At 37.5% G+C, this 18,289-nt stretch overlaps 5 protein-coding genes and 1 long non-coding RNA gene across 13 annotated transcripts; 4 read left to right on the forward strand and 2 right to left on the reverse strand.

Moving 5' to 3' along the window:
- Positions 1-137: 137 nt before the first annotated feature.
- On the forward strand, positions 138-4,597 carry LOC149733077 (WD repeat-containing protein 27-like). Of its 2 annotated transcripts, XM_089882704.1 has the most exons (20): positions 138-220; positions 375-580; positions 642-789; positions 933-1,069; positions 1,182-1,326; positions 1,380-1,438; positions 1,539-1,623; positions 1,676-1,742; positions 1,791-1,953; positions 2,010-2,251; positions 2,303-2,469; positions 2,599-2,697; positions 2,799-2,971; positions 3,032-3,162; positions 3,215-3,312; positions 3,468-3,589; positions 3,649-3,737; positions 3,791-3,890; positions 4,065-4,160; positions 4,480-4,597. In XM_089882704.1, exons 2-20 carry the CDS (start codon positions 440-442, stop codon positions 4,531-4,533), a joined length of 2,316 nt encoding a protein of 771 aa, XP_089738830.1. In that variant the 5' UTR covers positions 138-220; positions 375-439; the 3' UTR covers positions 4,534-4,597. The 2 variants fall into 2 exon arrangements, with proteins under 2 accessions (XP_089738830.1, XP_089738829.1); XM_089882703.1 differs by lacking the exon at positions 138-220 and having other exon boundaries at positions 305-580.
- Positions 4,598-4,670: 73 nt separating this feature from the next.
- Positions 4,671-6,608, forward strand: LOC149733078 (lysocardiolipin acyltransferase 1-like). 3 transcript variants are annotated; one of them, XM_089882718.1, is made up of 6 exons: positions 4,671-4,887; positions 4,940-5,128; positions 5,306-5,437; positions 5,647-5,778; positions 5,919-6,052; positions 6,142-6,608. In XM_089882718.1, the coding sequence occupies exons 2-6, from the start codon at positions 4,942-4,944 to the stop codon at positions 6,466-6,468; spliced, it is 912 nt and encodes a 303-aa protein (XP_089738844.1). In that variant the 5' UTR covers positions 4,671-4,887; positions 4,940-4,941; the 3' UTR covers positions 6,469-6,608. The 3 variants fall into 3 exon arrangements, with proteins under 3 accessions (XP_089738844.1, XP_089738846.1, XP_089738845.1); XM_089882720.1 differs by having other exon boundaries at positions 4,767-4,891; XM_089882719.1 differs by having other exon boundaries at positions 4,811-5,128.
- Positions 6,609-6,687: 79 nt separating this feature from the next.
- LOC149733079 (uncharacterized) lies at positions 6,688-9,528 on the forward strand. Its single transcript, XR_016385531.1, has 3 exons — positions 6,688-6,817; positions 7,349-7,435; positions 9,391-9,528. It is a non-coding gene; the product is annotated as an uncharacterized LOC149733079 (long non-coding RNA).
- LOC149733080 (transcription factor BTF3 homolog 4-like) lies at positions 7,972-9,279 on the reverse strand. Its single transcript, XM_089882728.1, has 5 exons — positions 9,123-9,279; positions 8,854-8,967; positions 8,545-8,691; positions 8,377-8,491; positions 7,972-8,184 (listed from the first exon to the last, which is right to left on the reverse strand). The coding sequence occupies exons 1-5, from the start codon at positions 9,174-9,176 to the stop codon at positions 8,138-8,140; spliced, it is 477 nt and encodes a 158-aa protein (XP_089738854.1). The 5' UTR covers positions 9,177-9,279; the 3' UTR covers positions 7,972-8,137.
- A 468-nt stretch (positions 9,529-9,996) lies between the features above and the next one.
- Positions 9,997-16,781, forward strand: LOC149733081 (uncharacterized). 5 transcript variants are annotated; one of them, XM_089882689.1, is made up of 22 exons: positions 9,997-10,188; positions 10,583-10,678; positions 10,734-10,785; positions 10,884-10,951; positions 11,019-11,040; positions 11,243-11,945; positions 12,038-12,140; positions 12,265-12,414; positions 12,816-12,919; positions 13,057-13,121; positions 13,197-13,269; positions 13,814-13,905; positions 14,096-14,465; positions 14,539-14,640; positions 14,843-14,983; positions 15,053-15,116; positions 15,189-15,357; positions 15,418-15,634; positions 15,689-15,842; positions 15,982-16,157; positions 16,215-16,346; positions 16,580-16,781. In XM_089882689.1, the coding sequence occupies exons 1-22, from the start codon at positions 10,069-10,071 to the stop codon at positions 16,728-16,730; spliced, it is 3,324 nt and encodes a 1,107-aa protein (XP_089738815.1). In that variant the 5' UTR covers positions 9,997-10,068; the 3' UTR covers positions 16,731-16,781. The 5 variants fall into 5 exon arrangements, with proteins under 5 accessions (XP_089738815.1, XP_089738816.1, XP_089738817.1 ...); XM_089882690.1 differs by having other exon boundaries at positions 13,817-13,905; XM_089882691.1 differs by having other exon boundaries at positions 13,200-13,269.
- On the reverse strand, positions 16,776-17,748 carry LOC149733082 (peroxiredoxin-1-like). Its single transcript, XM_089882724.1, has 4 exons — positions 17,560-17,748; positions 17,245-17,398; positions 17,068-17,190; positions 16,776-17,004 (listed from the first exon to the last, which is right to left on the reverse strand). Exons 1-4 carry the CDS (start codon positions 17,660-17,662, stop codon positions 16,791-16,793), a joined length of 594 nt encoding a protein of 197 aa, XP_089738850.1. The 5' UTR covers positions 17,663-17,748; the 3' UTR covers positions 16,776-16,790.
- Positions 17,749-18,289: the final 541 nt, after the last annotated feature.

Genomic DNA, 18,289 nt, shown 5'->3' on the forward strand with positions numbered 1-18,289 from the left:
TGTTGATGTTTCGATGATCATGTTGCGCTTCTTATATGCTTGTTGGTGTGATTGTTTATTGTTGCGTTGTATTATTTTTGTCAATGGGTTTCTTTTCCTTGCTCTGGGTAAGGTCTATCCAGCAAGGGTTTCTCACCAGAGCAGAAACCCACTACCATTGGCTGGGGGCTTGTCGTGCCGTAGTGGCTTTCCACCAACGCCAGCCACATAAACTATGAAGGTATTTTAATCTTTTTTTTTGCAGTATGAATATTAACGACGTCATCTATGCTTTATATTTGCACACGTGTTTAGCGCAGTTTTATGATTTGTTCATTAAAACGAGAAACATCCCATTTTAATTATACTATATCTATGAATTCCGCTGTAGCTAGGAATAAGAAAAAGGCAAACAAAATGTTTGAAAACCAGGGAGTTGTGTAAAAGTTGCTGCCGCGAAATGTTGAAAATACGAAAAGTCTGGAGTTTTCAAAATATTTCGAATAATAGCTCGAAATATGACGTCACAGACACCGCGTTGGCGGTTTCGAATGATAATGACGTCACACTGTGGAATTTAAACGAGGGTTTGCCAGATGAGGTGGGTATGACGTATATGATGACATCACAAATATGACGTAATAAATGACATCATGATTCAGGGTATTTTATTACACGGCCATCACGCCCAAGTTACCACGGTAACTTTCTCCCGTCACCATGGAAACGATGACGTCATACTTGCGACAGGAGCATCTGATTACATCATCGTGTGGAAGCTCGGGGAGGTTTTGGCGGCGCATAATAATGGTATGGGGGAAGGGGACTTGGAAGTAGTTTATATGTTTTGACAACTGTTGTTTTGCTTCTTTCTCTTTGTTATTAATTTGATCGTCGCTATCTTGTTTAAAAAGATAAATAACATCATTATGACATCATTATAACATCATCAGGAACTTTGGTCCGAGGCCACATCTTTAGTTCCACATCGGGGGAATCCCCCAATATTCTTCGATTCTCCCCGAGCACAAAGTACCTTTGTGATGTCACAGACAACGAACTCATGGTTTATGATTATGACAACACAAAGGTGACTGGTATGTCATATTGTGATGTAACTTTACCATAAGTTATCTATAAACATGAGAAACCCCTCTGGTTATAACGTATGGGTTTGAATGACACAACATATTTATTCCAAGAATATTTTCACGGAACCTTGCCGAGATGTTTCGTCGATAGATTTCCAATCTGACACTCTGGTTGCCGTGGTAACAACAACGGGGAGGATTAATATTTGGGATGTTGCTCAATGTTGCCTCGTGTGGCAGCATACCATGGTGCAGGGTAAGCATGACTCAGCATATAATATGCATTGTCATAATAAACATTACAACCAGGGTTATCATGCCTGACAGCGAACGAGTATCAACTTTTCGTAACTTCTGTTTCCTCGGTGGTCAGTATGTTGTTTCTATGTTAGTAACTCCCAATCTTAATATCCCCGTTTTATTTACAACGCAAAGGAAACTTTCAATCTTCTTGCTCGTTATTTCCAGATCCATGGATTTGTCGCGAACCCCGAACCTCGGCTTCACTTTCAGAAAGATCTCGATCTTTGTTTGTTACATCATAATTGGGATGGTGAGGTCATAATAGATGCTTTTAATGTCATAATGGATTATTAATGTTACAGGTGATGTAACAAAGGGGATTGTTTTGTCATTATTATGCGTTGAATCACCTCATTGTGATGTCACAAGGTATACAACAATAGTAATTGTTTATCCTCGTTAATTGAGACATTGTAGTCGATCAAGCGTAACGTTCGTGTTGTGTGCGATGAACCGCGTCATTGTTGCGATTAATTGTGACAATCAGGAATCAACTGTGATGCAATATATGGATTGTGACATCATTGAACCCATTGTTGCATCACAAGCATGTTTGTCACAGGATCCGAAAACAAAGAAGGTAAATAAACGCGCGACCACCCCGACCACTTTATGTAACGAATCTTTTCACCCCAGATAACGTGCTGCGTCACCTCAATGTTGGACCCCACCACCCATGTATTCCACCTAACCCTGCCAACCCCCAGTAACCCCCTTTGTAACCCCACAACCCCCTCTTTCGTATCCGCCGCTCCACTGGCTGACACATCACCCCTTAGGGGTCAAATAAAGTTCAACAAAACTGCCACGCCCACAAATGACCAACCAATCACCTTCAAAAACAAAGTCAGAAGTTCTGGCTACAAATCTTCCCCAAGGTAGCAACACTTGGTGGCAGTATATAAATAATTTAACCCCCTGTTATATAGGATGTCTATGTTCACCCCTAAAACCAACAAGCCAAAAAAAGTTACGAAAACGTTGAAGCCGGAACGTCGGGAAACGGAGCCATCTGATTGGTCGATGTTGATGACATCACAAGGGGAGGCGAAGTGTTGTTCCGCACCAGTGAGCGTTCGTTCGATCGCAGTTGATGGTGGGTGTTCTATATTTTATTTATCTTTATTTAAGATGTTTATTATTAATTAAACTTCCCTCTCGACCACAATGATGTTCAACCATATTATGGAGTTTTTTTTGTAACAAATTTATTTGTGGTTTACAGAAACAACAAAGCAGTTTGCCTCGCTGTTGAACGATAATAGTGTCCAAGTAATGTCACTCCCACTGCTAGCATCTAACAACAAAACGAAACATGTGACAGGTGGAGTTATTTGTTAGGTTTAATGTAATAGTAACATGGGGGTGACTTGTGGGGAAATTCATCGATCTACATAAAGTTGTTCGTAATTTAAACCTTAACAGGGGCGAGCAATACATTAGGATGTTCGTGGTCACATGGGGCAAGTTGGCTCGGGGCAAGTCGACACGGGGGTTGGTTACTTACGCATACTAAGGATACTGTGGCTGTGTGGGGAAACCCCTATACCAATACAGCTGCGTTGACGTTTTCCATATTTGGTGACGAGGATAGAAAGGTTTGTGATGTCATAGTTTGTGATGTCATCAATATTTATAACAATGGTCATTGTTTATAGCAACGTCAAACAAAGGAAATTGTTTCGTCACAATTTTATTATTTGGATAAATTTATTTTGCTTGGTTGCGGAAATTCCTTGTCTTTGTTTAAATTTCATCTGGAGGAAAAGAGTGGAGATGAAATCAAAAGGTTGGTTTGAACATTAGGTTGATTATACAAATATTACGTTTGTGATTCGTAGATATTTATGGAAAGGTAGATCCAAGTTGGTTTGTTCGCGAGAAGCAACGTCGGGGCAAAACATTTCAAGTTTTTTTGCGGCAAATAATTATTATTCATGTAAGTTGTTTACAAACATAGAGATAATATATTATGCTGTGGTTTAAGAAGCTACCGTTGTATTTTCGGACATTTAACGGTAATTGCTCCAACGCAGTGCTCACTAATGGTATGTCAATATTATCACACAATCATAACACACAATATTCCAACAGACATCGTGTTGGTTGGAGGATCGGATCGAAACATTAATATATATGATTTCAATGTTTGTAAAACCATTGGTATTTACGAGAATGCTCACAGCAAACCAACGCATACTATCGACATTGCTACGGTGGGAATCATAGAAATAATATATTGAAAACAATATATTTTTATGTTTTAATATCATAGGGTTCATCTATTGTGACATCATCAAATGATTTGTTTATGACATCAGCAATTTCTGACGGAATCAAACTTTGGGATTTACGATCGACAAGGTGAAATGCTATTTTTATGGATTTTACAGAAAATAACAAAATAATTTTTTCAGTGCGATTCTTAAATTGAAACAACATTCGAATAAAACAAAGAGTAGCTCATGTGTGACACCTTGTGGAAAGTATTTTGCAACAACTTGCGACGAGAAATCGGTGAATTTGGTTTCGAAACCTAATGTTTAATGAATCAATATTAATGATTGAATTAATATGCAAATTACCGTGTATGTAACTTTGTGGATGATTGTTTTTTATATTGCTGTTAAGTGTCTTGCCAAAAATAAATCAAAACCCTCGATTTAATCACAAATTCAATAAAACTTCCAGGTTTACCTTTACGATTGCAGAAGTTTCCACCCACTTCAAATATTAAAATTAAAATCCAAACCGACGAGTGTCAGTTTCACCCCGTGTTCAACACAGGTGATTATGGGGATATTGTATCGTGCAGTTATGTTAATTAATTTGTGACGACACGTATTATGTCAAACATTAATTAAACAATATTAATTATTCTGTTGTTGTTACCAGAAGTAATGTAATACAATAATTAACTCTGCCCGGAAATTGCATAAAAGTGACATATTTTATTGTTTAAAAAAATTGCTTTTTTTTAGCAACAGCAGAATCTTGTTTTTACCAGGTCTTTATTCAAATATCATGTTATGCCGGGTAGCAATAATAGTAAGACAATTATTACCAAGTTACAAAATAATTAATTATTTTAACATGATTGTTTCAGTTGTTGGTCGGAACAGATTCGTCAAAAGTTTTGGGTTTTTCTGTCAAAAAGTGAACTATTATGACATCACAGTAACTTTGTGTTTAATTGTTTTTAATTAAATTATTTTCAAGTATTAGTTGTTGTTTATTTGACAATGAGGGGACTAATTAGTGTTGTGTATTTGTTCGTAACGTGTTTGTATGGATCCGTATTCATCATCGCTCCAACCTTTGTTTGTTCTTTATTTTCACCAAAATATTCAAACAAACTTATCAACATTGTGGTTGCAGCGTGGAAGATGCAAGTTGTGGTAATTATTTTGTTTGTTTACTGTAATATGTAACAAGTTGTGGTAATTACTTTGTTTGTTTATTATAATATTTTATTCTTTTTTTACATGTTCGTCGCAACAAAAGATTTGTCTTGGTAAGTTTGACAGAAATAATATATTTGTGATAATAAAAATAATATATCTTAGAAATGTTCCATGGAATGAAAGTTGTCGTGTCGGGCGATTGTTACGAAACAGAAAAAAACGCAATGATCATTATGAATCATAGAACGAGGCTTGATTGGATTTATTTGTTTGGTTATCTTTTTCGGGGGAAGATTCTCCACAAACAGAAGATCGTGTTAAAGTCGCAGATAAAGTGGATCCCTGGAGTTGGTGAGCAGATTTATACACGGCAAAACTCCTTGCCCCCTTATAACTAACAGAGAAAACTGAACCTGCTGAAACCTGTGATATATAAAGTTCAAGTTCTTGATGTAGATTTTTGTTTGTTCTATTAAGCAGAAATTTCTGCTGACCCGAAAACACCTAAAACAAACTTTACCCCCCAAGGTTGGTCGATGCAGGCCGGGGGCGGAATATTTCTCGATAGAAGTCGGGATTCTGATCAAACGAACATCGTTAAAATGTTGGATCATTTTAATATGCTTGAATCAAACTATAATATTCTGTTCTTCCCAGAAGGTGGGTTGAATAACGGTGTTGTATCTTCCATGTATATCGGGGAATGTGTTATATGTTATGTATTCATTATGAAGTGAATTTAACCTGATATTTGGTTTCAATCTTTGAAAAGTTGGTGCAGTTGAGGTTAAGTCTGTGGGATTTTCTCAATATCATAAAACTATTTGTGGGTTTATTTTTAATTCAAATACACAACCCACAATTTCCAGGCACAGATTTCAGCGAACAAAACAAGATAAAAAGCGACAAGTTTGCTACAAAAGCTGGATTGCCGCGATATGAACACGCCCTTCATCCTAGAGTTGTCGGGTTGAATTGTATTGTTGATCACATGAGGAAAAGTGAGTTGCCGGGTTTACTTTTAATTTATGCTTTTTCCTCAAGTGCTTATCACTCATAGCGTGTTATGATTAATTTGACCTTCATTATCGCATCAAAGAGATTAATAAAGTTCTAATAAATTAACATTATGACATCACAGGCAACAGCATTGATGCTATCTATGACATAACAGTGGCTTATTCTCATGATATTCCACAAAGTGAAAGTGACATCATAATGAGAGGGCCACCGAAAGTCGTACATTACCATATAAGGAGGTATCCAATCTCTGAGGTGGGTGTCCACATTGTTTAACTTGGGAACTTTACGACACTTAACAGCAATCACTGTATTTGTTCTTAAACTCTACACTATATTGCCAGCTTCCAGTGGGAGATGTGTCGTCGTGGTGTCGCAATGTTTGGCAACAAAAGGAAAATTTACTTCACGAGTTTTACAATGAACTAAATCCGAGTTGTCGGCAGTTTGAGACAAAACATGAAGAAAAATCAAATGTTTTTGTTTTAATCATGGGATTTATATTTTGGGTTTTGTTTTCATTACTTTGTACGTATATGTTGGCAATGAACTTGTATGTTCGTTGTTATTTTGTTGCTGTAGCTTTGTTTTTTATTAGCGGGACTTATTTGTTCGGTGGAATTGAAAAGTTGCAGATAATGTTTTGGGAAAAATTCCACAAAAATTATTAGGATTTCTGTTTAATGTTTTTATAAGATGTCTATGTTATCACGTGACTGGTTGGAGGGAAAATTTTAAATTTGATTTCAGCGGATGTCTTTATGACGTCACGTTACGTCAGCATCGTTTTAATAAAGGATTTCGACACAAAGAGTTGTAACGTCTTTTAATAAAGGTAAATTTGTTTATAATGAGTTTTAATATTTATAGGTTGATGTAGTTTCCTATATAAAATATACACGTGTTGCTAATGCGGTAACATCTACGTGAGCTTGACATGGCCTAAGTCGTGTATTCTTGTAATGCAACAACTTTATTGTTTACACAATTACCCCTACTCTACTGAAGTCATAATTGATGGTAAATAGATTTCTGGGCCAGATTTTTCACCATAGTTTTTGTGTTTATATATACAATTTAAAAGTATTCATAAAACAATCATTAACATTATTTCTGGTGCATGTATGTAACTTATTTATCTTCGAATGGCGAGCAACGACAGTCGTTATAACATGGGTGCCCTGTTTCATACACCTCGTGCCCGCTTACAAGTCACCATGTATGTAACTTATTTATCCTCGAACGGCGAGCAACGACAGTCATTATAACACGGGTGTTCTGTTTTATACACCTCGTAACCGCTTACGAGTTATCACGTATATGTAACTTATTTATCCTCGAATGGCGAGCAACGACAGTCGTTATAACACGGGTGTTCTGTTTCATACACCTCGTGCCCGCTTACAAGTTACCATGTATGTAACTTATTTATCCTCGCATGGCGGGGCAACGACAGTCGTTATAACACGAGTGTGGTTTGTTTCATACACCTCGTGCCCGCTTACAAGTTACCACGTATATAACTCTATGGGGGATTGTTTTTCTTTATAGATGACAATTTTGACACCCCATTAATGACCACTATCTGTTGGTGACAGCGACAACCCAATGGATTAAAGACATGCACGCTATACAAATGTAGGTGAATGTATTTGTTGTGATGGTTTATGTTGAAATGTTACAAACCTTGTGTGGAATGCCCACAATGCTTACTTGTTTACCCTGATCAGGAGCTACGTAGTCACCAGCATTATCAGCTTTCTGATTGTTTGAACAATCAAGGTAGTCATATCGTAACCAGTGGTTACAGGTTCGCTGCCACCATTGTAGGGTTGTGTTCCTGGGCAAGACACTTGACGGCAATTTTTTAAACCCAGTAGTCACTTATGGGTTTTCTAAATTGTCAGTTAAGTATCGGCACATTCGCCACAATGGTGGCAGCATCAAGTCTCCGGCAAGTGACAACGAGGTTGATGTCGCATCCTGGGTGTTTCCTCTTAAAATTTAATAGCGTTTTAAATGGTTAAGCCGATAAAGGACACACCTCCCCAAGCCTTGAAACCGGTATCTTCTGATTATCAGGCAAGCACCAATAACCACAAGTGCTGCATTATTGATAAGACCGTCTCAATTATAAAACAACAAATCTGCTGTATTGAAAGAAACCCCACAACTTGTAAGTCAAATATGAAAGTTTATTGATTTCCTTAAACTTCAAAACGATGTAACATAATCACAGAATACAAATGTCCATTTTATATCCAATCAATAAAAAGCAACGAAGCGACAACATCCATGCATCTGTTCCAAAATGTTTATTTACATTCCTCATGTATTGTTTCAAACAACTTCGGCTTTGGAAGGTTCATCAAAGTTGTCGGTCAAATCTGTTGTTATAAAATATTATGAGGGTAATGATGGGCACAATTTTATGAACAAGTATTTGGTCGATACTCTCGTGTTCGACCTAAATTACTTAAAGCAAAACCACAAGAATTTGTGAATAAACAATTTATATAGATAAAATAATCTTCGAAAGAACAGTTTATTCTGATGGTTTATTATGACATCACACCAACCTGGTACATCATCATCGTCGTCAATTTCCTCGGTCGATTGTTGGTTATCTTGACCACTAGAGGGCTTGGGTACCCCGGTCGCAAGTTTCTTTAGGTTGTTAATATTCTCTGCACCCTGGGAATATTCATACTAAACATCGGATGTACGTTGGGGTAACATCAACTTACAAGTTGGTTTAAAATACTCGGCAACATTTCCGTTAAATGTTTGTTCTCCGCATGACCGGTCACAGCGAAAGTATTGGCCGATGGCGACGCTTGAACTTTTGGGTTGTTGAAGTGAATGACGTTGCCGTCATCCTTGATCATGTTAACCTGGGTGGGAACATGGGTGGATGTTTTATATAAACCCATTACTAACCACTGAGTTGGAGCAATTAATGTTAAGTGTCTTGCCCAAGGACACATACGCCCACAATGGTAGCAGTGACGAGGCTTGAACTCGTTACCTCTGGTCTATAAAGAAGACAAACTTACCTCCTCAATCCCGGGTATATTGTTCACCGCCAACTTTTTAAGCGATCCTTGCAGCTTTTTGTCATCGGTGGAGGCGGTGCGATGAACTACTTTACGCTTTCTTCTCGCTGAACCCTGGGCATATAAACATAGATATCTTATATATTGTTGCTGACAGGAATATTATACACATTTTGTAAAACGGTGTTTTACAAATTTATGTTTGTCTCTATAGATTGAAACTTTGGCACAAATAACTAATCTCATTTTGAAACAAAATAAATTCTAACCTTTCCTCCAATCCTGACTTGGTCTTGCAACTTTGAAAGTTTGTCTTTATTCATGTTGTTATGAGGTGTTTTTACTAAATTTAAATAAGTATTTTAGTTTAACCCAAGCCAGATCTGAAACGAAATACATTTGCATTAAATTTTTTATCTATTTTGACACTAAAACATTATGTTTTTAATTTTTCTTTTAAACTGTCTAATGAAACCACTATACCAATTTAATTCTAACCGAAGTTAGTTTAAATAAAAACTACAAACAAAATTTCAGATTTTTTTTCGTTGAACGAAACGGCATGGCAAATCGCCCCTCTAACTTTCACACCTATTCATGTAACATCTGTGCCCACCAAGATTTCAATGTAGGGGCGAATTTTTTCACCATTTTTAAAACGAATGAAACGTATGTATTTTGTCGGGTAAAATTTAAAAAGTAATAATTTTAGAAAATATTTTAATTTATTGCTGAAATTTATAGTTTTATTTTACATGAACATGTAAAAAATATTTGCAATTCGTAAGTTACTCCGTGTCATTTAAAATAATTTTTTTAGTTCAGTTTAAAATTTTACTTTCAAAATTATTAAAAGTCACATTTTCAGTAAAAGCTGGTGAATGCAACCCCGGATGTAAAAATGCGGTAATTTGTGTAAGTAATTTTAGTCAAACTTTGCAGTAGATTTCTTTTATTATTTCCTTTGTTTTTCTGTAACAAAGAAGTTTATCTGTAAGGTCGGACATAAATTGGCTATACCTTCCATGTTTAACACCTTTGACTTTGCAAGTCGATTTAGGATTCTTGTTTCGAAAGAATGTTTGTCGTTAAAAGGTTAGAGAAGTGATTAGTTATTCTTAAATATCGTAAAGTAGTTTGCGCGGTAACATTTTTATATTAACTTTATTTTATAGATTTTATCATTTTTATAAATTATTGCAAATTGCTACTACAATGCCGCTAGTAAAGCGGAAGATTGGCGAACTGAGAGTCGCGGAGTTAAGGGCTGAACTTGAACGACGGAATCTTGAAAGTAAAGGATTGAAAGGAACGTTGCTACAAAGATTACAAAAGGTAAATATATTGGTTATTGTTTAATTGTCGTAATAGTTATATTTTAAATGCAACTTTTTGCAAAAGTGCATTTACCACCATATGCTTCAGTTATGTAGAAATAAGTTTATATTCACATTACTATGAATCCGGCGCCGTGGTGTAGTGGTTAGAGCGCCTAAACCGTGTGATAACGACTGTCATTTTCCGGCCACGCGAGGATGAAGTAAGTTACATTCATTTATTCAATCGCTGATGGTTTGGAAAAATAGTAAATTAACATTCATCGTGTTATCTAACTTCATTTATCAACATATTATGTTTAAAAATGATTTTTTTCTGCTAAATGTGTTATAGTAATGTTTGGGTATAAGCAGCTGCTACAACATCCAACATTATCCAACACATCTTACAGGCAATTATTGAAGAAGGAGGAAATATAAACGAGATTGAAGTTAACTTAATAGCATCACCTAGTGGGAAGAAAACCTCAAAATCAAAGAAATTTGACGCAAGTTGTTTGGTTTTGCCGACTTTTCTTGGTTTAATTTGTTATTTTGTTTCAGGATGTTGCAAAACAAGAAGTTTCAGTGAAATCTGAAAATATTGAAAATACTGGTTTGTTTTTGTTTAATTATTGTTGTTAATTATGATGTTATACATTAATTAATTAAATAACCTTCCACAAAGTTAAAGTAACATTCATAATCACATAGGTGGGGACGTTGCAGTAAAAGTTGAAGTCGATACAAAAGTTGTTGAACCTCCAGTTTGCCCGGCAAAGGTAAAACGTATTGTTTAATGTTTGTAAAAATGTTGTTGTATTTTATTAAGGATGTTGTTTTTTTCAGGATTCTTCGATAAAAACTGAAGGTTGGTGATTGTTGGTTTAATATATTTGTTGTTGTTTTGTTTATTTATTTTAATTTGGAAAAAGAAGACAACCCGACAACTACGAAGATTTTGGACATTTCCATCGAATGTAAACGAAGTTATTTTTATTTGTATTTAAGTTTATAATATTAATATGGTGGAGTCTATATTTGGTCGGTGAAAGTTTTCTTCCATGAAATAGAAAAGTCGTTGCAAGATCAGGTTCAAGATGAAACGGGGGTTGATGGGGATAAGGGGGAAGATGGGACGACGGGGGAAGATGGTTCGGCCGATGAGGACAGAGCGGGGCAAGACGGTTCAGGTGAGGACGAAGCAGGGCAAGATGGCTTGAGCCAAGATGGTACGAGGGAAAATGGGACGGAAGACAATGGGAATGGATTCGACGATGGAAAGAGCAACGGTGATGTGTTGAACCATGCTGATGATGTCATGAACAACACTAATGATGTCATTAACAACACTGATGATGTCATTAACAACTCTGATGATGTCAAACACAGCAATGATGATGTCATAAACAACTCTGATGATGTCACAAGCAATACTGATAATGTCATAAACCAAAGCGAAGATGTCATAAATAGCACTGATGATGTCACAAACCATGCTGATGATGTCATAAATAGCTCCGATGATGTCACAAATAATGATGCAAACAACCAGGACGATACAACAACTACGGGCGATGGAATGGATAGCATGGAGGTCGAGAATGAACAAGATGTTGTTGTCGCCATCGAGGAAGACGTGCTGGATATGTTGGATTACGACCTCGAGATTCCCGACAAACCAGATGGTGGGGATGCAAGTGAAAATGTCAAACATGAAAATAAAGAAGAAATTAAAAGTGAATCGTCATCATCAGGTGTTAGATCTTCATCAAGGTTTGTGTGGATTATTATTCGCAAGGAAGAGAGGAGTTATCTAGTCAGGTTATAGTGAATATTATCTTGGTAGTTATATTGTTTATCAACAGGTGTAAGAACGAGGATACTGGATGTAAAAACTTGTGGGTGAGTGGGTTGTCGGCCACTACCCGCGCTAGTGAGCTCAAAGTCGCCTTCAGCCGATACGGGAAGGTGATTATGATGTCATAGATGATAAATATGTTCCTAACATAATTAAACAAAGCCATTGTTTTAAAACTTGGGATGACATAATTACAAACACCTGTAACATTATAAGCCAAACATTATTATTTAGGTTGTTGGAGCCAAAGTCGTCACTAACGCTAAAAGTCCGGGTTCGAAATGTTTTGGTTTTGTAGCGATGGCAAGCGTTGCTGCTGCTGATAAATGTATTTTGCATCTTAATAAAACGGAGCTTCACGGGAGAACCATTACAGTGGAGAGGGTGGGTTGGGTTGGTTGTTATTAGGGATTTGTTTTTTTGCAAAAAGATTTTTTGCAAAAAGATTGTTAAACTGAAAAAAAAAAGTATAATGACAACAACAATTCCTAAAATGCATGTTTGAAATATTTATAAACCCACAAATAGAACAACCATTTTAAAACCATCATAAAACATATGATGTAATCCCCATGCATATAAAACCAAATATTCTAATTAAAACACAATATCCCGTACCATGTTACCCCGTACCATGTAACGCCGTACCATATTACCCCGTACTATGTTACCCCATACCATATTACCCCGTACCATGTTACCCCGTACCATATTACCCCGTACCATGTTACCCCGTACCATATTACCCCGTACCATCTTACCCCGTACCATATTACCCCACACAGACGATGAGCGATCCATCAACATCACGCAAACCCGATCGTAAACCAACATCAACATCCGATAAAACAAACAAGGACTTGAATAAAGCGGACAAGATGAAAGAAAGGTTTGTTGTGTGAGGTCTGTTCAAACGCTCGGTATTTATACTTGTCAATATTTTATATATAAGTTGTGTTTTAACAGTTTGTGGTAAAACTAGTTGAACACCGTTTACAATATCTTAATAATACTGATGTTCCACAGTACGTCCGACAAGAAATATTCAACGAATGAAAAATCTAGAAGTTTAAATGACGGAGCAAATAAAGGTAAAATAGAAATAGTATCAGCAAACATAGAAATAGTATTAATTAAGGTAGATTTAACATTAAAATTGCTTCCAGAAGACAAATCATCTGCACGCCGACGATCACAAAGTGACATTGGGAAAAGCCGAGGAAACGATCGTCAAAACAGGTTAATGTGATGTCTATGAATTTATATATGATGTCTATGAATTTATATATAATGTCTATGAATGTATATATGATGTCTATGAATGTATATATGATGTCTATGAATGTATATATGATGTCTATGAATGTATATATGATGTCTATGAATGTATATATGATGTCTATGAATGTATATATGATGTCTATGAATGTATATATAATGTCTATGAATTTATATATGATGTCTATGAATGTATAGTGTGCCTGAACACAGGGGAGACAGGGGTAGTTAGACACACAATCCTGTGAAACAAATCTAACTTATTGGTTGTAATGTTTACTGATTAATAAAGTGCAGTAAAGAAAATCCTTATAAAAATTATATAAATGTATATGGTAATATAAGATATCTATGTTGGTAATATAAGATATCTATGTTGGTAATATAAGATGTCTATGTTGGTAATATAAGATATCTATGTTGGTAATATAAGATATCTATGTTGGTAATATAAGATATTTATTTGTTATATAAGATATCTATTTGTTATATAAGATATCTATAGCAGGGCTGGGGATAAGCGACACAACGCAAGCGAGCCAAAGCCAACGAACCGTGAAGAACCTTACAGGAAACGAGTGCGACAACAAGATAATGGTGATTGTGATGTCATAATAACATCGTGTGGTGTCATAATGTTTATTATTATTTTCAACACCTGGACAAATCTATAAAAAACCTTTTAATGCAAAACAGCAGCAAATTGTGGTAACTCTTGTTGAAAACTTATTATAACTGACACATTTTACTGTCATAAAAATATAATGACATCATATTCCCCTCACAGCTGGTCGAAAGGTCGTCATGGATACGAACAAAGGGGAAATGAGTTTACGGGTCAACGTTAGCGCCTCCAGTGGTCGCAAGCCCAACATGGTAAAGCGAGTCTCGAAACCAGTGAACCATGACAAGAAACAACCAATCAGGAAGCCGGAAGTTCTCACTCTGGAGCAAATCCGTGCTCAGAGGAGGGATGCTCCTAGGAGGAGAGTGGGAGAAGGGAGGAACCAATCACTGGCTGCGAGTGCCTCAGGAGTGGAGAGGGAGAGAGCAATGTTAAGAAGAGAAAGAGAAGAAAGGGAGTTTCTCCGGTTAGAGAGGGAGAAGCTGGAGAGAGAGAGGAGACAGTTGGAGAGGGATCGGTTGGAACGAGAGAAGTGAGTATTTGTAGGGTTGGGTGTTCTATATTGGGTGATGTCATCACACACAAACCTCCGTACATTAATATAGGTTGGGACAAGAACGCATACGGTTGGAACAAGAACGGAAACGGGAATTGGAGCGAATCGAACGTGAGAAAGAAGAAATGAGAAGATTACAGGAAATGAATCGGTTCGTTCGTTTTTGGGGGGGTTAGGTGGTCCAACCGACCTTTGCGTCCAAACGCAAAAGCGTTAACTTTTGCAATGGGTTTATACTACGTTTTGTGTTTTCTTACTGTGGAAAGGCGTAAAATGGATTATTTTTATCCAAGTCCCATTTTTGACTATTTTTCCGAATCGAAATAAGTTTCAACTTGTGATCTTCCATGCAGGTACGAACAGACACAACGCCAACGACTTAAACGTTCGTACGACGAGCGTGGAAGGTCTCCTGCTAATAATGGATATCATAAGCGGGAGGGGGTTGGTGGTGAAAGGGAGGGAAGGAGGGGTGATCGGGATGATAGGAAGGGGTAAGTGGGGTTGCGGGGTTATTGCATGGGAGGGTGGACTCCATGTTTGACGCTTGTGTTGTGTTCCAGGAATTACACCGAATATGAACGTTCCTCTCAATCGCAATCACAGAGCTCGTATCGAAATATACAGGTAATAATGGTGGTTGTGATGTCATAATGGTGGTTGTGATGTCCTAAATTTTGACTATGACATCATACACAGCGAGAATCAGCCGCTCGAATATCACGAGTCACAAAGACAGATTATCACGATGTTGATCGTCGCCGTGACAACGAGATGACGCACGACACCGACGCTCGATACGAGGCACGTCGAGTGGAGAAATATCGGGGGGTTGGGGTCAAAACGAACAATACTGATCGGGGCTATGGTGGGTGGCTGGCTGTATTTATTGTTATGATAATTGTTTCTATTTATTTTATTATTACAGAAGCCACGAACGATCGTCGCATTGATGTTTCACGTGAGTCGGTTCGTGATACATCTCGTGATACTTCCCGTGATCATATTCGTGAATCTGTTCGTGAGACTCCTCGAGATCATGGTCGTGATATAACTCGTGATCATTTACGTGAAACAACTCGTGAATCACCACGTGAAACAAACCACGCACGTGATATATCTCGTGAAGCAGCAAGACGTCATGTGTAAGTTGTGTGGCTGATTTTGTCGAGGTCATTGTTACCATTATGACATCACAGAGAGGAGGTTGGTCGTAAAGTTGTTCCACGCGAGCGATTATCGGACGATCAGCGATATCGTCGTTCATCTGCGACCAGTGAAACATGGAGGGATACGAACACTAGAGGGCCAGCCACCGATCGTGATTTGAGGGAAGAGATTCGTGGAAGACAGGTTGGTTGTTGTGGAATAGAGGTTGTTGTTGTGGAAGCGAGGTTGTTGTTGTGGAATAGAGGTTGTTGTTGTGGAAGCGAGGTTGTTGTTGTGGAATAGAGGTTGTGCATTTATTAATTGATATTCCTCCCCAAACTAGGGTAAACAAGTTACATTGAACACTATCCTCCCACAGGCAACGGATTACACGGAACCTTCACGTCGTAAACTACCTGAACGTACGTCACATGATCGGAGAAGTGGTTCACGCTCCGTTGCAGATCACGGAGAATATCAACGTAGCACAAGTCATGGTGTGTCGCATAAAAAACAAACGTGGGTTTAATTATATAGTGTGTCTATGGAATTATATATTGTTTTTATGGATTACAGGACACCAGAGGTCAGTGGTAAGCCGATCCCGACGCAAACGAGTCGCGTTGGTGGCACGCATAGTGGTTGGACGTGGCAGGATAGCCAGCGTAATGTTACAAACTCTATGTGGGCAGGAAGTGCCGTACCTACGTGAGTATATGTTGTGGGTTTGTGTCTCACATTGGAAAGCTGGGGTAGTTGGGTGCGTCAAACTTTATTATTATTTAAGCAGCAAACATTAAGGTTGTATTTTGCAACTTATTTCTGTCTATAATTAATTATATATTTACTAAATAGTGAAGTGCAAATATACAAGTAGGATTGCCACCCCATCTAACATCTATTCAATTATGTATGGGTTACAACTAACACCGACCACACAGGTTGGCTACAGCACAGTTTGGTCTCGCCACACCACAAGCCCCGTTACCCAACCCAATGCTTGGCCATGGCATCAATGCTGCTTATATTTCATCGGAACAACATGGAGCTGTTGAAAGATTTCCAACTTACAAATCAATCAGAAGATATTGAACATTATACTGCCTTTGTAATAAATGTAAATAAACGATGCTGAAATATTCACAGGGGTGTTTATTGTTTACTGAAATATTTCTGGCTATCTTGAACATCTGGTTTGATCGTATCATCGCCGGGTTTCCACCCAGCAGGGCAAACCTCGCCGTGCTGGTCTGTGAACTGAAACGCTTTGACCAATCGTAGCGTCTCGTCCACTGAGCGACCGACAGGCAAATCATTAATCGTTATTTGCCGAAGAATTCCCATGGTATCGATGATGAACAATCCCCTGTGACGAAGGGTGAAAGTAATATTGGGGCAACGACAGTAACACCAAAGTTTTTATAAATACCTGAACGCGATTCCACTGCCTTCCATCAAAACCCCGTAGTCTTTAGATATTGCACAGTTTTTGTCGGCAATCAACGGGATTTTCATGTTTCCGATTCCCCCCTTCTTCCTTGGGATGTTTGTCCTGAGATTGAAGGAAATTAATTCAAGTCAAGACAACGGTACACGAACCACTCACCATGCGAGATGACTGAAGTGTGAGTCTGTGGAACACGCGAGCACCTCACACCCAATATCACGGAACTCTGACACACGATCACTAAACGCAATGATCTCCGTCGGGCAAACGAACGTGAAGTCGAGCGGGTAAAAAAACAAAACAACATATTTTCCTGCGATATTAAATGTATCATATTTGTTTATAGTGAAGGGTTGAATAAAATAACAAAGAGAATTATTAAAAATTTACGGAAAAAGTATCAACTACAAAGCATGTCTAAACTCAAATACTGTTAACAAACAAACATCAAGTATAACCAGTGAAGATATTTACCTTTATATTCGCTTAGTGAAATATCACGAAAATCTCCGTTCACAACTGCTGTTGCCGTAAAATCTGGGGCGGACTTTTGAATGCAAGCTTTACCGGCGGACATGATTATAACTCAAACGTTCAAACTGAAACTAATATGGCGAGCCTGGAACAACGTGCGAGTTAAGTCAGGAAATCACTTCAGCAGTTTGTTATAAATCAACATGGCCAGTGTTGCACAAATTTATGAGTATATTTCATCATCGTAAAAAAGTTTGTTAATAACTATTGTTTGTTGCCAGAATTTCGATCACAAATTATAAACCGTACGGTAGCTTTTATTTTTTTGTAAAAGTTTTCAAAATGGACTCATTAAGTATGGTATTTGCTCAAATGTAATATACATTAGGCAACACTGTATTTCCTTTCTCTTCCCGTATGTTCGTGAAAATGTTGCGCCAGACAAGCAAATGTTACACATGTACCGCTAGTCGCTTGGCCATCGATCGGCTAACACCGTGTAATCGTGTTTGCTTAAAATATAAGTTCTTATCCTCACATGACAATGACGGTGGTTATAACACAGGTGTTTAAATTACCTCACTGTTGCATCACAATTACTCAGCAATTTTACAAAGTTTTATACAACGCGTGAACTTTAAATTTTGTAAAATCTTTTTATTTTTTTTGTTCCCAACCCCCCAAAATATGTGAAAACTATTAATTGATTTATAATCGGGGACAAATAAAA

Source organism: Ciona robusta, chromosome 8 (assembly GCF_009617815.1).
Source record: "Ciona robusta chromosome 8, ASM961781v2".
NCBI classification, from domain to species: Eukaryota; Metazoa; Chordata; class Ascidiacea; order Phlebobranchia; family Cionidae; genus Ciona; species Ciona robusta.

Bases quoted from the DNA above. Each gene is read 5' to 3' on its own strand.
- LOC149733080 (XM_089882728.1), bottom strand. From the start codon at position 9,176: ATGAATAAAGACAAACTTTCAAAGTTGCAAGACCAAGTCAGGATTGGA. The intron at 8,692-8,853 runs GTAAGTTTGTCT...GTTCCCACCCAG, and splicing joins ATATACCCGGGATTGAGGAG to GTTAACATGATCAAGGATGA. The intron at 8,185-8,376 runs GTTGGTGTGATG...TTATAACAACAG, and splicing joins CGACGATGATGATGTACCAG to ATTTGACCGACAACTTTGAT.
- LOC149733077 (XM_089882704.1), top strand. From the start codon at position 440: ATGTTGAAAATACGAAAAGTCTGGAGTTTTCAAAATATTTCGAATAAT. The intron at 1,070-1,181 runs GTGACTGGTATG...ATTTATTCCAAG, and splicing joins ATGATTATGACAACACAAAG to AATATTTTCACGGAACCTTG. The intron at 1,624-1,675 runs GTGAGGTCATAA...TTAATGTTACAG, and splicing joins GTTACATCATAATTGGGATG to GTGATGTAACAAAGGGGATT.
- LOC149733081 (XM_089882689.1), top strand. From the start codon at position 10,069: ATGCCGCTAGTAAAGCGGAAGATTGGCGAACTGAGAGTCGCGGAGTTA. The intron at 13,906-14,095 runs GTGATTGTGATG...TTCCCCTCACAG, and splicing joins AGTGCGACAACAAGATAATG to CTGGTCGAAAGGTCGTCATG. The intron at 14,466-14,538 runs GTGAGTATTTGT...ACATTAATATAG, and splicing joins GATCGGTTGGAACGAGAGAA to GTTGGGACAAGAACGCATAC.
- LOC149733082 (XM_089882724.1), bottom strand. From the start codon at position 17,662: ATGTCCGCCGGTAAAGCTTGCATTCAAAAGTCCGCCCCAGATTTTACG. The intron at 17,191-17,244 runs GTGAGTGGTTCG...CTTCAATCTCAG, and splicing joins CACTTCAGTCATCTCGCATG to GACAAACATCCCAAGGAAGA. The intron at 17,005-17,067 runs GTATTTATAAAA...CCTTCGTCACAG, and splicing joins GGCAGTGGAATCGCGTTCAG to GGGATTGTTCATCATCGATA.
- LOC149733078 (XM_089882718.1), top strand. From the start codon at position 4,942: ATGTTCCATGGAATGAAAGTTGTCGTGTCGGGCGATTGTTACGAAACA. The intron at 5,129-5,305 runs GTGAGCAGATTT...TTACCCCCCAAG, and splicing joins AAAGTGGATCCCTGGAGTTG to GTTGGTCGATGCAGGCCGGG. The intron at 6,053-6,141 runs GTGGGTGTCCAC...CTATATTGCCAG, and splicing joins GGAGGTATCCAATCTCTGAG to CTTCCAGTGGGAGATGTGTC.